This window comes from Mus caroli, unplaced genomic scaffold (assembly GCF_978045245.1).
Source record: "Mus caroli unplaced genomic scaffold, Mus_caroli_1 scaffold_17, whole genome shotgun sequence".
NCBI lineage: Eukaryota > Metazoa > Chordata > Mammalia > Rodentia > Muridae > Mus > Mus caroli.
In genome coordinates this window covers 54206769-54229698 of record NW_028227272.1, presented here as the reverse complement: position 1 = coordinate 54229698, position 22930 = coordinate 54206769, and the positions used below count along the sequence as shown (strand labels likewise).

General features: G+C 40.4%; 1 protein-coding gene across 4 annotated transcripts in view; it reads left to right on the top strand.

Moving 5' to 3' along the window:
* The window catches only part of Tbc1d23 (TBC1 domain family member 23), a 54205-nt gene that overhangs the window by 4549 nt on the left and 26726 nt on the right, over positions 1-22930 (top strand). For 2 of the 4 annotated variants that reach the window (XM_085832463.1, XM_085832462.1), the window contains exons 2-8: positions 8313-8424; positions 12284-12389; positions 14000-14204; positions 18540-18663; positions 21478-21602; positions 21691-21737; positions 22067-22170. In XM_085832463.1, the coding sequence (XP_085688589.1) occupies positions 8313-8424; positions 12284-12389; positions 14000-14204; positions 18540-18663; positions 21478-21602; positions 21691-21737; positions 22067-22170 (823 nt within the window). Of the gene's footprint in view, positions 1-8312; positions 8425-12283; positions 12390-13999; positions 14205-18539; positions 18678-21477; positions 21603-21690; positions 21738-22066; positions 22171-22930 lie in introns of those variants that run through there. The other 2 variants (XM_085832464.1, XM_085832465.1) reach the window with 2 other exon arrangements.

Sequence of the window (22930 nt, the reverse complement as noted above, 5' to 3'; positions counted from 1 at the left end):
TCTTTCCACCATGTGTGTTTCCATTATTGAACGCAGGAAATGAGGCTTGGCAGAAAACCCATTAAATGCTGAGCTGTCTCACTTATTGCTTTATAGATAGTGAACTTCTCAAGGGGGAATGACTGATAGCAGGCAGCTCGGTAAATATTTGTTGGATGAATGTATGTATGAACGAAAGCCAACGATTGTGTAACCATGAGCGATGCATACCAAGGCACCATTTCATATATAGTACCTAACATTAGTGTTCCCATGAGCTAATTGCTGGCTGGTATAATGCTTATTCCCTTTGGAAAGGTGATCAGAAACTGTCTAAGCTCCCACTTCTTTAGAACTCTAGCCATGTGAGCTCAAAATATGGTACAAAAAAAAACTAGTCTAGAATTTATATTGATAAAGTTAAGAGTTTTTGGTTTCATTTTTGTTTTTCATGACAAAGGTGGTTTTTCTTGGTGGTGGGTGGTGTGTGTATAGCCCTGGCTGTCATGGAACTCCGAGATCTGTCTGCTGGTGCTAGGATTAAAGATGTGCTGTGCTGCCACAACAAAGTTAAATTCTTTTTTTTTTTTTTTGGTTTTGGTTTTTCGAGACAAGGTTTCTCTGTGTAGCCCTGGCTGTCCTGGAGCTCACTCTGTAGACCAGGCTGGCCTCGAACTCAGAAATCCGCCTGCCTCTGCCTCCCGAGTGCTGGGATTAAAGGCATGCGCCACCACGCCCGGCTCAAAGTTAAATTCTTAAAATTCAAAAGTTGGTAATGCTCTCCTTGACATGATAAAGAAGCCAGTCTTGGGGTTGTACACATGCTTTTATGACCTGAGTCTTTTTTTTCTTAAATAATCCTTAGAGACCCAAAGCCATAGTCAAACTTTTTCTTTTAATTATATAATTGTTGGCATTCTGAACTTACTTAAATTGATAAATTTTACTCAATATGCACTTTAACTTATAATTCTAATGTTTTGCTCAATTCTTCTTAAATTCTTTTAGTTGTAAAAGGATCAGTTCTATTCAGAAACATCTACGTATACTGTAATATACAGCTAGTTATGAAGAGGACAATTTTGAATAGAGTTGATAAACTTTACTCGGCAAAGCATTTCTTCTACATAATGCTGAAATGTGTCTTCTGTTTGGTGTCAACCAAAGACAATAGCTGCCCTTATGTATCAGAAAGCAAAATCGTTTAGCAAAGCATTCATGGCTCAGCAAACATCTACTCAGTGCGGTTTATATTCAGGCTGCTGGGTAAGGCTTTAGGGGGAAAAATGAAAGCAGTATTAAAGCCAGAGCTGTGCACTGTAGTGCTTTGTTTTAGTTGCTTTAATTCGCCATTTTGTCAGAAGGAATAATACAAAATAGTGGCACAGTTTGAGGGCCAAGTGTTCAAATGTGAGTCTGTGAGAAAACATTTCAGAGACAAGTCATAAGTTAAGCCTTGCTTAAGGATTTTAGCAAGGAAATATAAGAAATGTTGCTAAGCATGTACGTAGAGCTTTTCCAGTTACACACCCATGTGCACACACACATGTGCATCTTACAGCAGCTCTCTGAGACAGGAATTACTCAGAATTACTGTCCGTGCCTTCTTAGAGGTGAGAGGATGGACTTAGAGTGGTCATTTGGAAAATCCTGTTCATAAAAGATCTGTACTTAGTCAGCATCTCCCTTCTGTAAGCCCCGTGGTCCTTCTAATACTGATTGCATTTATGTCATATATGTCACATATCCCTTAAGAGACTCCTAAAGCAATTCCTCATAAAAATGTGGATCAAATGTTGAATCAGCTATGTATTTTGGAAAGCACAGTATTCAAAGATGTGCATTGTTGAGCATATATTGACTATTCGTAGACCCTATGTGGATATGAGGATATGTATGAAATGTGTATATCACTGAACTCGCTTGTATCCATGAGAAGAAATAAGTTATGATTGATATGATAGGATAATAAGGAGAAATTATATATATGTATACTATATATACCTTTATAAATCTTTTATTTTCATAATACTGTGCTCTCATATGTCTACCCCAAATCACTGTTTTTTTTTTTAACTTTAATGTATGGTTACCTACATCATCTAAGTGGAAAATAAATTATTTAATGTTATATATTAATATATGTGATTAAATACATGTAATGCATTTACATTATACTACATGCTAATATGATACTTAATCTATCATATATTGAAAGATTAGTGTATTTATTTGTGGTAATATATAGGACATATAAACATGCGCACTGTTTTGATAGTCTTAACAACTCAGCGATTTTTCTGTTGCTTTAATTCAATGATAGGGAAGTAAGTAACTTATTATGTATTATTTCCCCTGTAAAGACTTTCTAGTCTTTCTTTATCTCCCTACCCCTGCACTCGTGTGTGTGTGTGTGTGTGTGTGTGTGTGTGTGTGTGTACAACTTTGTGGAGTCGGTTCTTTCCTTCCTTCCACCTTCATGTGGGTTCTGGGGTGGAGCTCAGGTCAGCAGGCAGGCGTATGCGGCAAGCATCTTTACCTGCTGACTCACCGCCATGACCCCTTTTCTTTGTTTTGAAGGGTAAAAGTTATAAAATGTGCCCTCTCACGAACATGCAGTTGAATACAGAAATCCTTTTTTGTTTGAGACAAGGTCTAGGTTGGCTTGGAACCCATAAGTAGGCTGACCTTGAGTGCGGCAGTCCTCCTGCCTCAGTGCTAGGATATGTAGGCACCATCAGAGCCAATGAACCCCAGACCTGCTTTAGGTTTGTTTTGTGAATGCCATACGATTTAACAGCCACGATGAAGATAAGTGAGAATGTCTTTTATCAAGTAAATCTCTGTCAGTGCTTGGAATCCAGTTTTGAAATGTAAATCTGCCATATACTTCTCTTGCCAAAGTATGATTTTTTTAAGTCAATAAAGTATTTTTGTGAATAATTGCCCAGATGTAGCATAATGATGTCACTTTTTATTTTTCATGCAGACTATTGTTTTTTAAGATAGTGTTTTCAGGAAAAATAGTACTTTTTTTAAAAAAAAATCATATTTTGGGTAAAGTAGAAATTTGTAACAAAGCTGCGTGTGGTGGTTCTTGCTTTTAATCCCAGTATTTGGAACGCAGAGGCAGTCGGATCTTTATGAGTTCCTGAATATCCGGAGTTGTTACACAGAGAAACCCTGTCTCCAAAACAAAAAAACCAAAAAAACCAAAAACCATCAACAAACAAACAAAAAAAAAATGAAAGAAAGAAAAAAAAAAGAGAAATTTATAACAGATATGCATAATGTCTCTGCAGATTTTTGTCTTTTTCATTCCATTACTATTTTAGGCAAACAATGTGCACTATTTTTAAATCTCTAAGTACATGGCTTTGGTTGAAAATACCTCCACGGAAAGTGAGCTAGTGAGGTGGCCCAGCAGGTAAAGGGTAAAGACGCTTGCTGCCAAGCGTGATGACCCGAGTTCGATCCCCAGGATCAGAAAACTGAAAGTTGCCCCGTTGCCTCCACACATGTGCTGTGGCGTGTGCACGTTCACATACACAGGTACACCAGGAAGTAAATGAGCAGGGAAACAGGGAGATGCTGGGGACTTTTATCCCTTGAGGAGCTAGAGCAGTCCGAGGCTACTGTTCATCAGTGGGGAAACTCTTCCGTAGATCAGTGTGGAAAAGGCTACAGCTGAAATGAATCGTTTCAGCGTTACCCATGCATCTGTTAGCCCTCCTCACTGCCCACTAAGTAGTAATCCCTTGAAGTTTTTCCTTAGAAGAGGAAGAGCTACTGTGGGTACCATTTGGTAAAATGTGATCTTCATGGCTTGTGGATAAAAAAAGAAAAGTTTAAAAAAAGACTTAATGGCATTTATTCTATTTATAGTTAATTTCTAATTTTACAGAACTAAACTTTTGTGACCTCCATATCCTTTTCCTGTGCATAGTGATGAAATCTTGTAGCTGTCAGGTTTGTAAGGGATGTCTGTCCAAAACAACTAACTATATTTAGCATCTTCTTTACTTGATATAGGATTCCAGGAAAAATGAGACATGAGTGTGATTAGAGTACATTGTATGGAGTTGCCAAATAATTAATAAAAATATTTTGTTGGGGACAAAAAAGAAAAAAAAGAAGTTTGGGGCTGATGTCTCATGAGCTGTGCAGTAGGAAAGACTCAGCAGTACAGGGTACGAATTAAACTTTGAAATGGTTTGAGACACGTTCTGGCGGCTTGTCATACTGTTTGCTGGAGCTTACAGGTGGTTACTTAGCTATTTTAGAAGTAGGAACAATTGGTCAGACTTAAAGCTATCAGTTCTGAAGATGCGATGCATATACTGAGCTGTCGTGGCTTAATCTGTGCACAGGCTGCCTTACCTTTAAACAAATCCGAATGAACTGCCAGCTAGTTAGAGAGCCACTCCCATCCGTAGAATAGATGTAATTCTTACATTCCTCCTCAGCTCTTTAAGGATAAACTGTACATTTAACCTGGTGAATTCTTGGTGTTTATTTTTAAGTTTAATAGTAATCATAATATCCAACTCGAAACAACTCCATCATCAGGTGGTAAAGAAAATATGATATACTCATGCAGTGGAAGAGTATTTGGCAGTAAAAGCGTTTGCTGATCCATAGACCATAATACGAGCAGAGCTGGAAACATAATGCGAACAGAAGAGGCAGGCATTAAAGGTCATGATTGCATTTATTTGAACTATTCCAAATAGGTAAATGGAATAAATGAATTGTTACAGGCTGGGGACAAGGTGAGGACGGGCTGGTGGGAGGAAGTAATGAGTGAATTCTAGTGGATGTGATGTTTCTTTTTATTTTTTATTTATTCTTCTCTCATAGACTATAACCAGTGGTGGTTTGAATAGGTGTGGCCCCATAGACTCACATGTTTGATTGCTTGGACCATAGGGAATGGCACTATTAGTAGGTGTGGCCTTGTTGGAGGAAGTGTGTCCCTGTGCAAGCAGTCCTTGGGGTCTTACATATGATCAAGCTATGCCGAGTAGAGCACAGTCTTCTGGTGCTGCCTTCGGATCAAGATAGAGAACTCTCAGCTTCTCCAGTACCATGTCTGCCTGCATGCTGCCATGGTCGCAGTGACGATAGTGGACTAAACTGCAATGAAACCTAACTAAGAAGCAACCCAGCCAAAGTTTCTCCTCCCAGTCCCTCCCCACTACTCCTTCCCCTCCCCCCCCCCCCCCCCCGAGAATCACTCCTCCAGCTTCCCAGGGATACCAACCAAACATGGCTTACCAATACGATATATAATACAGTAAGACTAGTCACCTCCCTTCAGATTGAGGATGGACAGGGGAACCTAGCAGGAGGAAAAAGCAGACAAAATGCATACTAAGCTTGGAAGTGGCTGGGGGTTCTGCTTTTGTCTCTTGTACAATTGTGCACGAGTTCCAAATGTTCCAGCTCCTGTCTGATGGAAGAGGTTCAAATTCAGCTCATAGCTGGAGTAGAAGCCGGTGTCTGCCTGGCTGGAATTCTAAAGCAGCTGGGGTTAGAGTGCTCGCAGGATTTTGCCACAAAACATCTGATGATTATTGCATTTGAAGGTAGTTCTTACTTTCTGTTTTTAGGGGTGTGCTGTTTTTGTTTGTTGTTTGTTTTTGAGACAGGCTACCTATCACTCTGTAGTTCCCCGGCTGACCTTGAACTCCCACAGTCCTCATGAATCCTGAGATCACCCATTGCTGGAATTTTACTTCTATGTCGTTAGCTTGTTATTGGCAGCTCATTGAAACACCCTGCTGTGTGCTAACACGTGTTATAGGTTCAGAGTTACAGAGCCGGGAGGGAGGTTTTCAGTTTCCAGTCACAAAGCCTGATATTTGCCGTGTCTTGAACTTGCCGAGCAAAGGGGGTCATTGTTTTTATGAATAAAGCCTATACTTTTTGGGGACCTTGTCTGCCTGTCTAGGACGTTTGTCCAACCTGTAGCTCATAAGGTCAGTTCAAAGTATCTTAGAGCCAAGGAAGACTAAAAAACTATAGCCTGTCCACTCACAGGTTAGACGTGTAGATATTGCGTGCTCAGAGGCAGAGACACGAGCCTATTTGAGGGCTGAATACTACGTAGAGTTCTCATCTCCGCTCATCCTGCACAATCTTTAACTGCAGCGTTTGCTGCTGTCTGCTACAGTTACAAATGATCATGTATAAAGTCTGAACCCTGAGCCTTTGCCTCCCTCAGAAGACACTGTTATTTTTAATTATTTAGGTGGGAAGTGTCTTTTACTACTTGAAGTATAGTATTTACTGGATTCTACGGTACTTGCTTACAGTTACGGTGGTCCCCTGGGCACAGCGTCACGGAGTCCATGCAGCGGCTCCATCAACAGGTGCACTTATGCGTTACTATGACGCCACAAGTATTTGGAAGTGCTTGCTATGTCTGATGGAGTAGTAAGGTATTTGGCAGAGCTACTTCAAAAAGAAAATAAGGTTTTGCACTAAAAATTAGAACAATTCTAGTTCATTTATGATATAAAATTCCATCTCAATTAAATGATATTTTCCTCATTTCATTTACACAGTTGACAAACATATGGTATTTATTCACCAGACATACATTGTATTTTCTTAATTATATAGTTACAAACCATATTTTAAATTCTAATCATCTGTCTTTTCGAGCTTAGTTAGCATGGACTAGACAGACAGACTCTTGTCTTCATGAGGCAGGCCTGCACTATCAACACTAAACCTGACATTTCTCATGCTTTTTCCTTTTCTTCCAACTTTTTTTTAGTGATTATTTGCTAAGGACCAAAATATGTCTTGTCTTGTGTTGTCACCGGTGTGCTCACATGAATTTGGACTTTGTTGAGGGACACTTGACAAGTGCTTTACTGTTGATCGTACCCAAGCGATTACATTTTCATCTAATTCCTTTCTGTGAAGGGAACAGTCTAATGAAGTGTGCACACTTAAAGAGCCGTCTTAGGGTCATATAGGTATAGGGAGGCTTACATTAATCAGAATAATTGATTTTTCTTTACAACTGCTGAAGAGAGACAAGATCCTGGTTTCCTTGTTTTAGCAACCCAGCTGCCCTTCTCCTTACGTTGCTTTAAGAATGTTAGAAATTATCTGTCCGTATTACCTTTTTTTAAAAACATCTTTACAGAATTTAATGTATGACAAAATAATAAACTATTGGAACCGCAACCTTTGAAATCCGCAGGGAATTGATTGAACTGGTGTTTTAAGCTGCAGAATAGTTCACGCATCGTGGAAGTCCTTAACTGACCATCTTAATCATGCACAGCGGGAAGAAGATTCATGCTCTGCCTTTTCTTCAGACATGGTAGATTGAGCGTAGTTGCCCTCTAGTTTGCTTAATGATGTTTCCTTATAGTTTTGCTTTAGCCTAACAGTGGAGTCTTCTTTGTTCCACTGACATTTATCAAACACTTTTTGTACATCAGGCTGTGCTCTGGGCATAACATTTATATAACTATGTATTGAATAGTCTCGAACTACTGGGCTTTGAATTCTTGCTTGAATTTTAGTGTTTCTCATTTTTTCCGCTGATTAGTATAATATTATGGGCATAAATTTGGGATCTAGACTGCTAAAATCTGGCTCCTGGGTTTGCTATCAACTATAGCCATGTGATGATGACACATTAAACGCAAGGATACGGAATTTTAATACCATAGGATGGCTGTTTCGTGTGTCTCATAACTGTCCAGGACCCATCTTTGCCTCGTCTTGTGTCCTAACTGCAGCCAGTGATGTGTGTGGCTGTAGAGGATTAAGAAGAGCACATGCAGACTGGGATGGTGATGCTCTGTAATCCCAGCTCCTGGGAGATGGAGGGAGAGGGAACTGGAGTTTAAGTTTGAGGCCAGCCTTGGGTGTATGGGGTTCTGCTTTTAAACAAACAAACAAACAAACAAATGATAAATGAACATCTGTAAAATCTTTAGAACAGACCCTCACACATGGTGAGTGCTGCACCAAGCCATCCCTACCGCCATGAACAAGTTACTGTGATTTGTCTCCATGGATTCACAGTGCTATCAACATGCCTGGGCCATCTCCTGTTGAACACTTCTGATCGATAATTTCTGATAAATCATTTATGCCAAGGCAGAATTGTGTCCCTGAAGCAGAACTCATGGAGGCTGCAAGTGCTTTACATTGTTGCTTTCTGACTGCCGAGAACCCTTGTCTTCTGAGATATACCCTTTACCTACCATGCTTACGTATGGGGGAAACGAGTCCAGTAATTTTAATGAATTTTTTTCTTTTTCTTTTCTTTTTTCTTTCTTTCTTTGTTTCTTTTTTTTTAGGGAAAAAGATCTTGAAGAAGCCCTTGAAGCAGGAGGTTGTGATCTTGAAACTTTGAGAAATATAATTCAAGGGAGGCCACTGCCTGCTGAGCTGAGGGCCAAGGTTTGGAAGGTAACTAGAAGCTCATAAGGAAAGTGGAGTCACTTGGAAGACGTTTTAATAATTGGTTTTCAGCTCTCTGAAAGACTGTTTATAAATATGTTGCATCAAGCAAATTGACTTGAGTAACTTTAACTAACAGTGCATTTCTGACCCAGGTATAGTTACACATGCCTTTAATGCCTGTCTGCAATGGGAGGCACAAACAGGCAGGTCTCTGTGTGTTTGAGGCCATGTTGGTCTATATGGTCAATTATAGGCCAACCAGGAAGACATAATGAGACTGTCTCAAAATAAATGTTTCTGCCGTGTTTTCTATACTTAATAGTAATGTTTACAGTGGTAATATTTTATAGCCACTAGAAATGTCTGTGATCCTTATGAATATTGTTTAGCAAACGGTAGCAAGTGAGGAAACAAAGGCAGAAGGCGAAATGGCATACACGCAGACTCACATGGAATCACCTTAGACGTGCTAAAGGAAATCTGCCTGTGGGGGCTGCTCACAGCTTTTCTTTGTTTTGCTTCCCAGCTGTTCTCTAATGTTTGTGGGGGTTTTGTTTTTGGTTTTCACTTTGTTTTTTGAGACAGCATCTTGCCAAGCCTTCGAGCCTCATTCCTCAACCTCTGTTCCGTGGTGCTGAGATGACAGGTGGGCACACCTCACATATGTGACTTTTTTTCACAAATGCTTAGCCGCTATGCTGCCACACTGAGCCTGCTTAAGAACGGGCTCAGCAGCCAGCCAGAAATGGGGAATTGGAGCCCTACCCTCTCCACTGAACTATTTCTTAGGGGAAGTTAAGTAATGGGGGAGTTAATGCCAGTCACGTGCCCACTGGTGACCCCAGCAAGCCTCCACTGAGCAGTTCACACAGAAGGCCCAGAGTGAACCAAACGCACCCTCCAACAAACCAAAAATCATGAATCGGGGAAAGGGAAGGTAGGGAAGATGAAGGGTGATAGGGGTGGGAGATTGAAAAAAAGAAGAAAGAAAATTTTGAATTAAGAATGTTACTTATTTGTAGCCGGGTGGTGGTAGTGCACACCTGCGTTTGAGGCCGGCTTCTTGTACAGAGCAAGTTCCAGGACAGCCAGGGCTACACAGAGAGACCCTGTCTCAGAAAAAGAAAAAAGTTACATATTTGTGCAAATTATAAGCACAAAAGGATGGAATAAAACTCATGTTACTCCCAACAGGTAAAGCATGTAAGAATGTGGAGAGGTATGCTCTGTCCTTTCCTTTTTTTCTCCTCTGCATATATATTTAACAGAAATGTGATTATTACTGCACATAGCATTCTAAATGCTTTATTTCAGGAATTTAAACATGTACAATAGTGTGTGGCACACATGAAATTATTCTTAGTGTTTACATTTCAGAGATGGACATTCAACATTCCTACCATGATGGATAAGTGACTGCGATTTGTTTTCACAGTGCGATCTTGCTTGGGCCATCTTCTCTTTAATAGTTCCTTTAATCTAATAATGTCTGTGAAGGCAGAATGTCTGTCTCCTGAAGCAGAGTTTACACATGCTGTGTGGAGGCTTATGGAATGAACTGTCACCTATCTGTAGCCCAGCTTTATTTAACTTTACCAGCATCTGACTAGTCTAGTTGATTGACTAGTCTTGTTTGACTAGTATGCTCATCTGATCCTCCTAATCCCTTCATGATGAATCCTTTTAAAGCAAATCCTTAGTAGCATACTAACATTCATGAATAAGAAATTCCCCATAGTTTCAAAATAACTCTGAGACACACCAGAACAGTAGTTCTTACCTCTTGTCAGTGCATGTTAATTATGCACTACAGTGCTTTCATTGTGATAGTTTCACAATCCATATTATACATTTTGATCATGTTCACCTCTACTACCCTCTCTTGTCACTTCCTGTTTCTGCTAATCCTGCTTCTCTTTACAGATGGCCTACTTCTACTTTCATGTCTTTTTTTCCTTTTGGTGGGGGATGACACAGTATTTCCTTAGAGTTACTTACGGGAGTAGGAAGTCTTAACCAGTGACACTCCCCACTAACCAATAGCTAAAAGCAGTAATTCTGTAGTATTGAAATAATGTCTCCAGTTGTCTTACAAATGTATTTTGATAAGTAACTCAAATTCAGATGCTGGAAGGACCACTTGTTGCACTTGGTTGAGTTGTCCCTTGCATCTGTTAATTGTACACCTTTAATCCCAGCACTCAGGAGGCAGAGGCAGAGGCAGAGGCAGGTGAATCTCTGAGCTCGAGGCCAGCCTGGTCTACATAGAGAGTTCTAAGGCAGCCAGGGCTACACAGGGTTTTGAGAAACCCCGTCTCAAAACCAAACCAAACTAAAACAGAAACACAGTAATACTCTTGGTTGGGTGGCACAGTCACATCCACTGGCCACAGTGGAAGTCATGAAGCCAGCACAGTGGCTTGACACAGTTCCAGAAAAGCTGAGCCAAATGCTGTGATGGCTGTCATTCCTCTCTCACTTTTAGGTTTCAGTCTCTGTATGTTGCATTCTTAGAGACTTTCTGCATTATGATCCATTTTCTATTTTCTTTTTTGAAAAAAATTCAGTCTGAGTCTTTTTAGGAAACTGCTAAATTTAGTATTCCTTCTTCCTTCCCTTCGAAGTCTTCCTTATGCTCTAGAGATAGATCAGAAGCACAGAGCCGCCCAAAGCTGGGAATTGCTAAATGAGGCCATGACTCCAGGAATCTTCTTGGGTTATCTGCCCTTAAGCAAACTCAAATGTATAATTGGAACAGGATAAACTCAGAAATAGTTGACAAACTTGACTGGCCAGGTAACAGATTCAAGGTCTCTTTTTCTGATAGATTTAGAACTCTTTATCTCTTGTTTAGAGATAAGGGATCATACAGGGTACATGCCTAGAGGAATAGAACTCAGGAAATAAGGTCGATTGACTAAAATAACCTTCTCCTATTTAGTAGCTTGGATGATCAAAGGATATAAATGCAAGGAGTTAGGTATTAGTATTTGCTATAGATAAAAAAAAATAGTTTAAATATTTTTCTATTTGTCTGGAGTGCTTTAAAACTTCAAATACTGCCAGTCTAAAAGCAGGCTGTCATATAATGATGTGTTTGTTTTGGCAGAGACATTCTTTAGATTCTTTGGATTGGAGTTATAGGGCTAATAATAAAATTAAAACCTGTTGTATTTGTGTCTTTTAATTGTGGCTGCACTTGTAATCCACAAGTAATGAAAAATCAAACACATGTCCTGAGTCAAAATGATATAATCTGTGCTTCTTGGATAATCATTAGTCTGCCTTTGTTCTGGGAAACTGTATAAATAAAGGAGTAACCCGATTGCTGGTCTGAGTTGCAAGATTCCTCTAAGCACTGCTCTGACCCAACAGAATAAGTTCTGTGATAGCCAGGGCTACACAGGGAGACACTGTCTCAAACAAACAAACAAACAAACAAACAAACAAACAAACAAACAAACGAACGAGTAAGTGAATAAATAAAATAGTTTTTACACATACCTGAAAAAATTTACAAGATCACATTTTCTCAGTTCATTAAATATTCTTTATGTTTTAAAAATTGTACATGGTATAGGTATATTTTTATTTGACAATATCATGTTTTAGTTTTTACATTTCAGAAAAGTTGGCTTTAAATAAAGCCATGTTTGTAAGTACACAAATATTTTGTAATTAATTCTCCCCACTGAATCAACATGAAGTAGGAAAATGTGATAAAGGAGCCTTTTGTTACGTGGTGGTGGAGACACTTGGTGGTGTGCGGATACTGGAGCTGTTTTGTTATTATTCCTAAAGTATCGCCTTTCTTAACACAGCATATTTTTAATATTTGTGATATTTTAATATTTTTTTCTTCCAGATTGCTCTGAACGTTGCAGGGAAAGGTGATAGTTTGGCATCATGGGATGGTATTTTAGACTTGCCCGAGCAGAACACTATTCATAAAGATTGCCTTGAGTTTATCGGTAAGTTTGATAACCGTGAACAATGTTATCTAGTTATAATTTGGGATATCTTAAATTTGTAAATGTCTTGTAAATAGTTTTGCCCTTTAATAAACAAAATCTCGAGATACATAATTTTGAGAAGGAGCCAGTTTTTACTGTTCATTTTATAATAATGATTTTTCTTATACATTTATAGCTTTGTTATGCTCTTTACCTTGTTTCTCAGAATTGTAGGTCCACGTGATTATTTGCAGCCTTCAATTAGAAGAGCTTGTGTTCTGAACGTTTATCTATAAATAACAGGTCATGAGCTACTGTTTTCAGTTATTACAAATCATAGATGAATAGTTTTCCATCCACTCTACAAAATCTGTTATAATTCATGGTACAGATTAAGCTAATTCAGTTTATACCTGTCTTTCTAATTCATTTATAGTATCTCATACTCTTTGACTTTCTGTTACGTCTTAGTTAATTAATGCATTGGTTAAATAGGCTTCTGGGCACTGACTATTCAGAAGCCACAGTTTCTAGAATGTAGCTCAGTGGTGGAGTGCTTGCCTGGAATATATGTATGCAAGAGCCTGGGTTCTATCACCAGCTCTATTGACTGTCAGACAGACAGACTGACAGACTTTATTACTAGTATGGACAAAAGAAAGGAAATTTGGACCAGAGATTTGAAGACTTTAAATAATATGTATCCTATATTTCTGAGATCACCTTCACCTAAATAATAATGATATAGTTGTATTCATATTTAATTTGTATTTTATCTATTTATTCTGTATGAGAGCTACCAGTATGAAAAGTCAGAGTTAGTTTTGCATGTGGATGTATGATTAGCATTAGTATAAGATAAAAACTAAGATTTAAAACAAAGAAAGGGAAGGAATAAAATACTGGATTTAATGGTAGAGAGTGAATTGCCCTTCTGCTTGCCAAAGCTGCACATGGTGGAGCAATTGGCAGTCTCCTTCGGAAGCACCCTTTGGCTTTCCAGCAGCTTGAGCTATGCCTGCCACTCCCTCCTGCCCTGCTTCACACTGGCCACTCCTGTGTTTAGCATACATATGGTCAATATCACTGAGTACCATTTGTTAGTAACTGTCTTCTGTCTTCCCTTTCTCTCAGGGCTAGGTAAGAAAACACATACACGAAACTGATAGTTGTTCTGTAACATCTGTCTTGCTTTCAGTTAAAACGAGGATTGGGGAGACTGTATTTCAGCATGCAGTATTTCACTGTATGATGACGTCCTCATGTAACACAGTGCCATGTGAATGAGTATACACAATGGCAGCTTTAAAATGAAAACTAAAATGTTACAAAGGACATTGTCTATGTTTTTTCTTATGCTTTGCCCATGTGAGCCAGTGTCTGTTAAATACGAGAAGGGTTAGACATAGCTCAGTGGGGAAGCATTTACTTACAATGTGTAAAGCCATGATCTGATCTCACTACTACAAAAAATAAAAATGAAACAGACAATCACGAGACACAGTGCTCAGACAGCGTTCCTGTTTTTTCATAGTTTAATACACTCCCATGATGAGCGTGTGATGTAGTGTGCCCAGTCGCTAAGCCCTGTAGTTCCCTGATAACTTTAGTTTGATGCTTTATTCTAGAGCAGCTCTCAGTGCCAGAGGAGAAGGCAGCAGAATTACTCCTGGATATTGAATCTGTAATTACTTTTTACTGTAAATCACGCAGCGTTAAATACAGCACATCCCTGAGCTGGACTCATCTACTGAAACCATTGATCTGTCTCCAGCTGCCTCGCAGTGACCTATACAACTGTTTCTATGCCATCATGAATAAGTACATTCCCAGGTAAAGTATGACTCAGTGGCAGTTATAAAAGTCCGTTTCACTTTGAAATAAAGTTTGTTAGTTTTTTTTTTTTTGATGGTAAGGTAAAGCGGTCAAGTAATTTCTGAGGTTGCCTGAGGTATAGTTGCTCCTTGACTTTGTTCTTATGACAAATACTTAACATTTTCATTTATCATGTGTATGGGTGCCTGCATGCATCTATACCACATGAGTTCCTGAGGAGGCCAGAAATGGGTGTCAGATTTCTGGACGTAAATTATGCTGGAAAAATACACTCACAGTGAGCTGCACTCCAATCTCTTGTTGAGGCTTTTTATTGGATAATGATATTAAAAGTCTATTCATCGCCTTTAATCCCAGCTCTTGGGAGGCAGAGGCAGGCGGATTTCTGAGTTCGAGGCCAGCCTGGTCTACAAAGTGAGTTCCAGGACAGCCAGGGCTACACAGAGAAACCCTGTCTCAAAAAAATAAAAGGAAAAAAAAAAAAGAGAAAAAGAAAAAGAAAAAGAAAAAAAAGAGTCTATTCATATGTTTCTTGGTAAGTCCTTTATTGTCTTTGGCCACAAAACAGATCTATAGACAAAAATGATCTAGAGTAGAAAGAAATGTTGATTTGTCTGAAAGTCCCAGAAGTTTAAGTCTCAGTACGCTAAACCCATGCATATGTTTTTGAAAGCTCCCTAGAGATTATTGTTAGACCAGAGCAGTGAACTTCTGTGCTTCCTTGAACTGTACTCCTCTATAGAAAGCAAACAGGCCACAGTCCCGACAACGCTGAAATCAGGACTCCACGTTAGGACTAACTCTGGCATACTATAAAAAAAAACAACCAACTAACCAATATCAGCAAAACCAGAGAGAGGGAGAGGGAGAGGGAGAGGGAGAGAGAGAGAGAGAGAGAGAGAGAGAGAGAGAGAGAGAGAGAGAGTGTCTGTGTGTGTGTGTGTGTGTGTGTGTGAGACATGGGTAGTTATGTTGCCCTGAGTCACACTCTGCCTTGTCACATTTTTCCAGTTCCTATTTCTGTGAGTTCTGCATTTAACATGGTAGGCACTCTAGCTATTGCTGGTAGAAAGAACATTGAACACTGAGCCCATAGAATGCTTATGGAAGAATCCCTTTTCACTATATCTAACTACTGGCTGGATTGCAAGATGGGTAGAGCTGTATCCAGCACAAGCCCTTGCCGTTAGAGTGACATTGCAGTATACAGACAGCCCTTAAATGTGTACTGTTTCAGTGGCTCCCTCCCAGGGATGTTCACTGGTCCAGAAGATGAGGCTAGTTACCCCATGTTCCCCTGGTTTCCTGCCTCTGTGCTCTACCTTAGCATTCGATTGCTCTGCAGTTACCCAACTGGGAACGTGTTCAGACTTAGAACTACTCTCACCAAGATTAATCCAGTCCTGTCTCTGGCCTTCTGTGCTCTGCCATTTGTAATATCTAAGTGGGGAGATTTGAGCGGTGGGCATAGGGCTGGAGAATTATGGCTCAGCAGGTAAAAGCACTGGCAGCTCATGCAGAGGACCCAGGTTCTACTCCCAGTGTCCCATGGCAGCTCACAACTGTCTGTAACCCTAGTTCCAGGGGATCTGACACCCTCTTCTGACCCAGGCATGCCACATGGTACACATGTAGCATGCACACAGTACATAGACATACACATTCAGCTACACACCCAAACACATAAAGTATAAAAAAACCTCGAAACCCAAAAAAGCCAACTTAAATTTAAAAAGCGAGCAAGCAAGCTGTGCATGGTGACTCACCTGTAATTGCAGCACTTAGCGGTGATGGGTGTGTGTGTGTGTCTGTGTGTCTGTGTGCACGCACATGCGTGTGCGCACATGTGTGTGCATTGTGTGCGTGTGTGCTGGTGGTGGTGGGGGGGATTGCTGTGAATTCAAGCATAGCCTGGACTGCATGGTGAGTCCTACTCTAGCCAAGACTACAGAGTGAGACACTGTCCCCCAAAACAAAAATAACAAGGTAGTGATAGCTGAAAGTCATAACAAACCATGGCAGGGATATAAAATATTATATTTACATAAGTAATTTTCATTTATTCCCTTTGGATAGCATTTTTACTTATTTTTACTTTTGTAGTTCTGAGAATTGAACCTATGTCTTCACACATACCAAGAATATGTTCCATCACTGAACTAAACTCCCATCTCTAAATAATATTTAAAATATCCGTAATGATGCTTTTAAAAGTATTTTATTACATTTATTTATTGCGCATGCATGCATGCTCATGTGCAAGCTATGTCGTGGATGTGGGGAAGTCCAAGGACAGTAGGTGGAAATTGGTTCTCCCTTCACATCATGTGGATTCCAGGGATTGAATTTAGGTCATGAAGCTTAGTGGCCAGCGGCGCTACCCACTGAACCATTGTGCTAGCCTTAATGATGTTCTGTAGTAAGGCTGTGATAGTCACTTAGTGGCTATTGTAAGCACAACTTTTTACTTTGCTTCATTTTCTGTACAGTTTGCTTTTAAAGACTGTACCCCTGCAAAAACAGCTTGTTGAATTATGCCCAGTTTCATATGTGGAAAGATGGCCATATTGCATAATGAGCTAAGGCCCAGTGTCTGGGTTCAAGTCCTTGCTCTCTAATTTGTTAATTGCTAGTTTGTGGCCTTCAGTGGCAGACTTGACCTCAACTGAACCTCAGTTGTAATGAGTATGGTGATCAATAGGGTTGCTTGTGAAGACCAAATGAAGTAAGTCTGTGAAATACTTATTACAGTGTTTGGTAATGTTTCTTCAGTAAGTAATTGGCTTTTATTACGATGGCCTGGGCTTTAAATACGTCACTGATACATCAGAGAACAGGCTTGCCACGTGTCTTTGTACGAGTAGTGTCTTTGTACGAGTCTTTGTCTCACTACAATAGCTGAAGTAGTGTGGAACCTACTGGCTTAAGTGAAGAAGGAGTTCGTCACCACTGTCGGTGGCAACACCTGACTCTACCACCAGGCAAAGTAGCCATGTGTCAGTGTTGCTTTTTGTTGTTGTTTTTACGGTGTAGTGAATAAAAAGTAATGCTATCCCTTGGATCACCACGATCAAGATATTGAAAACCAGATATCCTGTAATACACGATATAACTCTTCAATTTTGAGGTTTAAGAACACAAATAGGGCCGGGTGTGGTGGCGGCGCACGCCTTTAATCCCAGCACTGGGGAGGCAGAGGCAGGCGGATTTCTGAGTTCGAGGCCAGCCTGGTCTACAGAGTGAGTTCCAGGACAGCCAAGGCTACACAGAGAAACCCTGTCTCGAAAAAACAAAACAAAACAAAAAAAGAACACAAATACACCAAATAAAATATGACTACCAGAGTATTGCCAAATAGCGCACAAATTATGTCAGAGATGCTACCTAGGTCAGACTTAAAGATGTGGTGTTCCTGTCAGAGACAGCATTGTAGTTAGAGAGAAGCAGCCTGTCTCCTGAGTCCTGAGCTAGGATGCTAACCCGTCTGGACCTGCTCCAGATGGAGCAGATGTGTGGGTACCTTTTGAGGTCAGGGTTTGGGTGGCTCCCATGACCATCGTAGGCAGATGAGCCTTCTTAGAGCTGATTAGCTATGAGGAGCTTCCTCAGGGAAGTCAAGCATCAGTACACATTTCTGTCCTTTCACAAATACTCTTTTGAAGTATCTGCATAGGGATATGATATTTCCTTGGGAGAAGGCCTGTGTTAATAAAAATGGCAGATTATGTTTAATAACTTTGAAACAGTATATAGATTGAACCTTTTCATCTTATTTGAATAACAACCATTTGAAGCCAGGCATTTTTCTGGAATTTACTCTGGGCACCTGGTATCAAGGCCACTTTGATGGGTGTCTGAGGTGTCTCCGGTTCATTGTTCTCAAATGTCATCTGTAGTCTTCAGACTTTTACCTTTGCTGAAAGACATTCCTCTCTTAATATATAAACAGTGGCATACACTTGAAGTAGTCCAAGGAGTTTCTCCTTACTTAGCAAGGAGGGAGGAGGCTGGACTCAGTCAGGCCCTCTAGATCTTTGGAGACCTTAGCTGTATCACGGCAACCTAAGTGCTAGTTTTAGTCACCTCTGAAGTCCTCTTACTCGAGTGTTCCTGGGTTTGCCTGGAAAACCTCCCTCAAGTGGTTGTAGTGGCTGTAAGCCAGGTCTTCTGGAAGGTGTTAGAAGAGAGCTCTGCCTGGCTGTCAGGTGGGCTTGCTGGGGATGCTGGCGTGTCCTCAGGGTGCAGAGAGGAAGTGGGTCTTTCAGGAGGACGGAGTGCCAGTGTAAACATGTCTGATCTAGTAATGAGAAACTTTGCTTCTCTTTCTTGTAGGGATTGTTCCCTGAAGGGGAGGCCATTTCATCTCTTCCGGTTGCTCATCCAGTACCACGAGCCTGAGCTTTGTTCTTTTCTTGACACAAAGAAAATCACCCCAGACTCCTATGCACTCAACTGGGTAATAAAGTGAAAGTAGGAACCTTTAATGAAAAATAGTTTATATAAAACTGTAGTTGGCTAGAGGCTAGGCTGGACTGGTAAAACCTGAATCCCCAACGGACCACAGCATTGGTCTTTTGTTACTTTATACACTTGTGGAAATAGCGATAATATATTTCATGTATATTAGTGAATATTATGTATTCATATACTTGTGTATGATATATCAAAACTAATAGCTATATGTTTGTAAATATAAAATATTTATGAATATATATGTATATATGAGCTTTTCTTAAAAGTCTCTATGTTCAGACTGTTGATAGTGTCTGTAAGAATTGGCAGATGATCATGAAGAAAGCTACAATTACCACATGGGTAATATGGAGGACTGTGAAGTCCGCCTGAGCATTGTCCCTCTGCACTTAGTCTTTTCAGTGGATGCCGCAGTCTGGCTCTCACTGTTTGCTGGAATCTCTGAGGCTGCAAACCCTGTCTGCTCTTACATGATTTTGAGATCCATCGTTCATATGTATTATACTGATTAGGAGCTAACACTAAAGAATTTTAATGATTTGTCTTTAGATCATTTAAAAGTAATGTTACATCTACTATGTGCTATAACATAACTAGCCTACCTTACGATGAAAAATGAAGTGAGTAGCGAGAAGAGGGCAGTTATTTAATAGTTTTGTGTTTCGTGTTGTTGCTGAAGTCAGATGCACCTGGGCTCATCTAACTGCTCCCAGAGTTATTCAGATTGTAATGTTGTCTTAGAGTCTTCCGAGACGCCTGCTCACTAATGAGGGATGGGTGTGACAATAGGCAAGTAAAAGTTCTAGAAGTTATTTTGAAAATGGTGACGAGTTACAAACTTCCCAGTACGGAATCTTGGGGGTTCCTCAGATCCCACTCAGGGATGCTCCCCTGTGCTGACGAGAGCCCTGGCCACAGAATTGGTCAAGCAGGCCATTAAGGAGTTAAACATAGTCTCTGGTCATGTTTTCCCTACCATTTCTGCAGGGAGCTTCCCATTTCTGCCTCTCGGTGACTGTGTGAGCCAAGACACTTGGCTCAGAGCTCCCGCTTCTTTATCTGTAAACTGGGAATAATAATACAGTAATGTCTCACAGGACAATGGGATGCACTTAGAAATCATAAATGGTAATTCCAGCATCCTAACTAACTGGTTTCACTTGCAGACACACTAAATCTCACTGGCCTCTTCTTTAGTTCTTTTGGCTGGTCTTGTTATTTTGAGTTAAAAATGACATAATTCATATAAAAGTGTAGCATTCCTGTTTATATGTTGCCATTAAATCTAATTGTTTTTTATTAAAATAAGGAATTATTTCTTAAGCATTTTAGTGATTAATGTTGGTCTCTGCCTAGGAAATGAGATCTCCATTGCCAGAACTCTATAGATTAGTACTCTGTTGTTTTAGAAGTCTAATGTGCTAAAACAACCAATTTCTCTGTAGCTGGTCTGCTGGATAGTTTGGTCTTGCTGCTAGTATTATGCTGATCAAGTTTAAGGTTTTGGTTTTGTTGTTGTTTTATGTTTTTATCATGAGACAAGGACATTATAGTTACCTCCAGAGCCCGTGACTGAGGGAGGTAATGGTGGCTTTAGTTGAGCTGAGGTTAAGGCTGGCTGCACATTGTCACACCGTCTAGTCTCCACTTGTCATAGTCATTTGTCAAACAGGGTTTGCAGCATGTTGTGTTTTAAAGCCTTCTGGTTAGATGCTCAGGCCTGGGCCATGGACTCTTGGTCCGTTCTTAGTCCCAGCCTACAGCTCTGCCCTGTGAACAGAGGACAGCATGTCATCCTGGGCTGGTCCTTGTCTAGGAGAGATGCCCACTTGTGAGGCCTGTTGTAAGAACTAAGGATAATTAATGCACAATATCTAACAGCCAGTTAGTGCTTGATACAAAATCTGTACAAAATCATTTATGTTCTCTTTAGCCATGAGAAGTTTTAAATATAATTCTTTAGATATAGTTATTTCTGATTCTAAGGAAAACTGAGTAGCCAGTGAAATTAGATCTTTGTATGCTTTAAAATACAATTAGGTGCCGGGTGTGGTGGCGCACACCTTTAATCCCAGCACTCAGGAGGCAGAGGCAGGTGGATTTCCGAGTTCAAGACCAGCCTGGTTGGTCTACAAAGTGAGTTCCAGGACAGCCATGGTTATACAGAGAGACCCTGTCTCGAAAAACAAAAGAAATACAATTAGGTAGTAAAGAAAATTATAAATTAGTAACTTCTATTTTTGAAACACAAAACCCAGAAAGCCCCTAAAATCCACAAAAGAAAAATGAATTTTTTTTGTCTGGGAGCAGCTAGTTGACATTGGTACTGAGTTGCGGTTTGACTAGCACCCTTAAACTGCTTTCCCAAGCCCCATAATTACCTTTTAAGCCGAATGCTTGATGTAGTAGTAATAGGGTGCTAAGGAACCTTATAAAATTCTAAATACCACTTGTAATTCGATGGCAGAGACGTATCTTGATCACTTGAGAATATGCCAAGTTAGTCATCCCTTAGCACTGGGGACAAGGCGTGCTCTCTCGTGCTGTTTGTTTTTGTTGGTCACAGAAGTAAAAAGGGAAGCTTTAATGAAGTTAAGTGACATTGCTAAGTTAATGACGTTAAGTCACACAGCTAGTTAAGCCACCCCAGTTAAGTCACACAGCGACCCCAGTGTTCTGCCTTTGGATGTCATATGCTCAAGTGCAGATGATTTCATGTGCTGTCACTGACACGTTTGCTTCACTAACTTGAAGTGGCAGCTCCAGTGGTTTATCTCTCTCTCTCTCCTGACTGTAGCTCGGGAGCCTTTTTGCACATTACTGTTCCACTGAAGTCACCCAGGCGATATGGGACGGATATCTACAGCAAGCGGATCCGTTTTTTATTTATTTCTTAATGTTAATTATCCTTGTTAATACAAAGTAAGTACCACGTTGGTTAGATTCTTTTTTCAACTTTTGATATGGAGCTTTAATATTTAACTCAATTTTACTTGATTCCTTTTTACAGAGAAGTTATTTTAGCACAAGAGTCTGACAGCAAAGAAGAAGTTATCCGTAAGTAGTATCAAATAATATTTGAGGTCATTTGATCTCAGCTCATTCGGGTTGTTGCAAGACTAGTGTAGAAGAGTTCTATTCAGGTCTCATGTTCTTAAATGTTCTAGTCTAGACAAGGCCTTGGGTCAGTTCCCAGCACTGTGTGAGGGATGAGAACAGCCCCTCGAAGAATCCCTGCCGAGGTGTTACTTATGGGTCACCGCCGAGGGGTTACTTATGGGTCGCTTATGTTAGAGCTGTTTTAGCTTGAAACTTAAATAGTTCTTATTACTATACTTTCCACAAGTAATTTGTTAATTGCTGTCATGTCTATGATCACATTGCAGGCTTTTTGGAAAGTACCCCGTCCAGCCTGAATCTGGAAGACATAGAAGACCTTTTCTCTTTGGCTCAGTATTACTGTAGTAAGACGCCAGCTTCTTTTAGGAAGGTAAAAGACAAGAAATGGCCGATGGGTCTGTGTTGGATATTTTGTGTCCTTTTCTTATTTACATTCACTTATTCACTTTGGATAAAATATTTCAGTTATGGTTCTCTTCTGCTCTTTCAAAACTGTGATAGTTTGCCTTTGTGATCTTTTACTGTAAATTCCCTCATTCGTAGAGAAATAGACTAAAAACTGTGCCAACTGGTGACATGGCTGCTGCTCCACAGTATGGTTAAGGGGAAAGCTTCTACTTTAGATATGAGAGAGAGAACAGCTAGAGACACGGGAGAGTCCAGAGTGGAGAGAGAAGATGGTAGATGAACATAGTCAACAGACTGGACCTGACCACCAGAGAAGCAGAACAGTGCAGACCAAGGGGGCACAGAGAAAGGAGTCGGGGAGAAGAGAGCAAGCGGGAGGATGGACACATGCACACACACACACACACACACACATACACACACACACAGGGAGATGGAGACACAGAGAGAACATGGGAAGATGGAGACAGAGGAGGACAAAGGAGAATGAGCGTTCTCATAGTGGAGACAGCAGGGTTGTAAGGAAAGCGAGTAACTTGCAGGGAGGGGAGCTCCTGGGCTGGAGGGAGTTTGGGTAGGGAAGGAGGTAGGGAGAGCTAGGCTGATAGCAGGAACTTTGAAAGGTGTAACAAGTACTTGTGATGCTGAGGGAGCCTGGAGGCCAGCCCACTGAGGTATGCTAATAGGCACTACAGGTTTGTCCCTTCTGCCCTTGCTAAGTG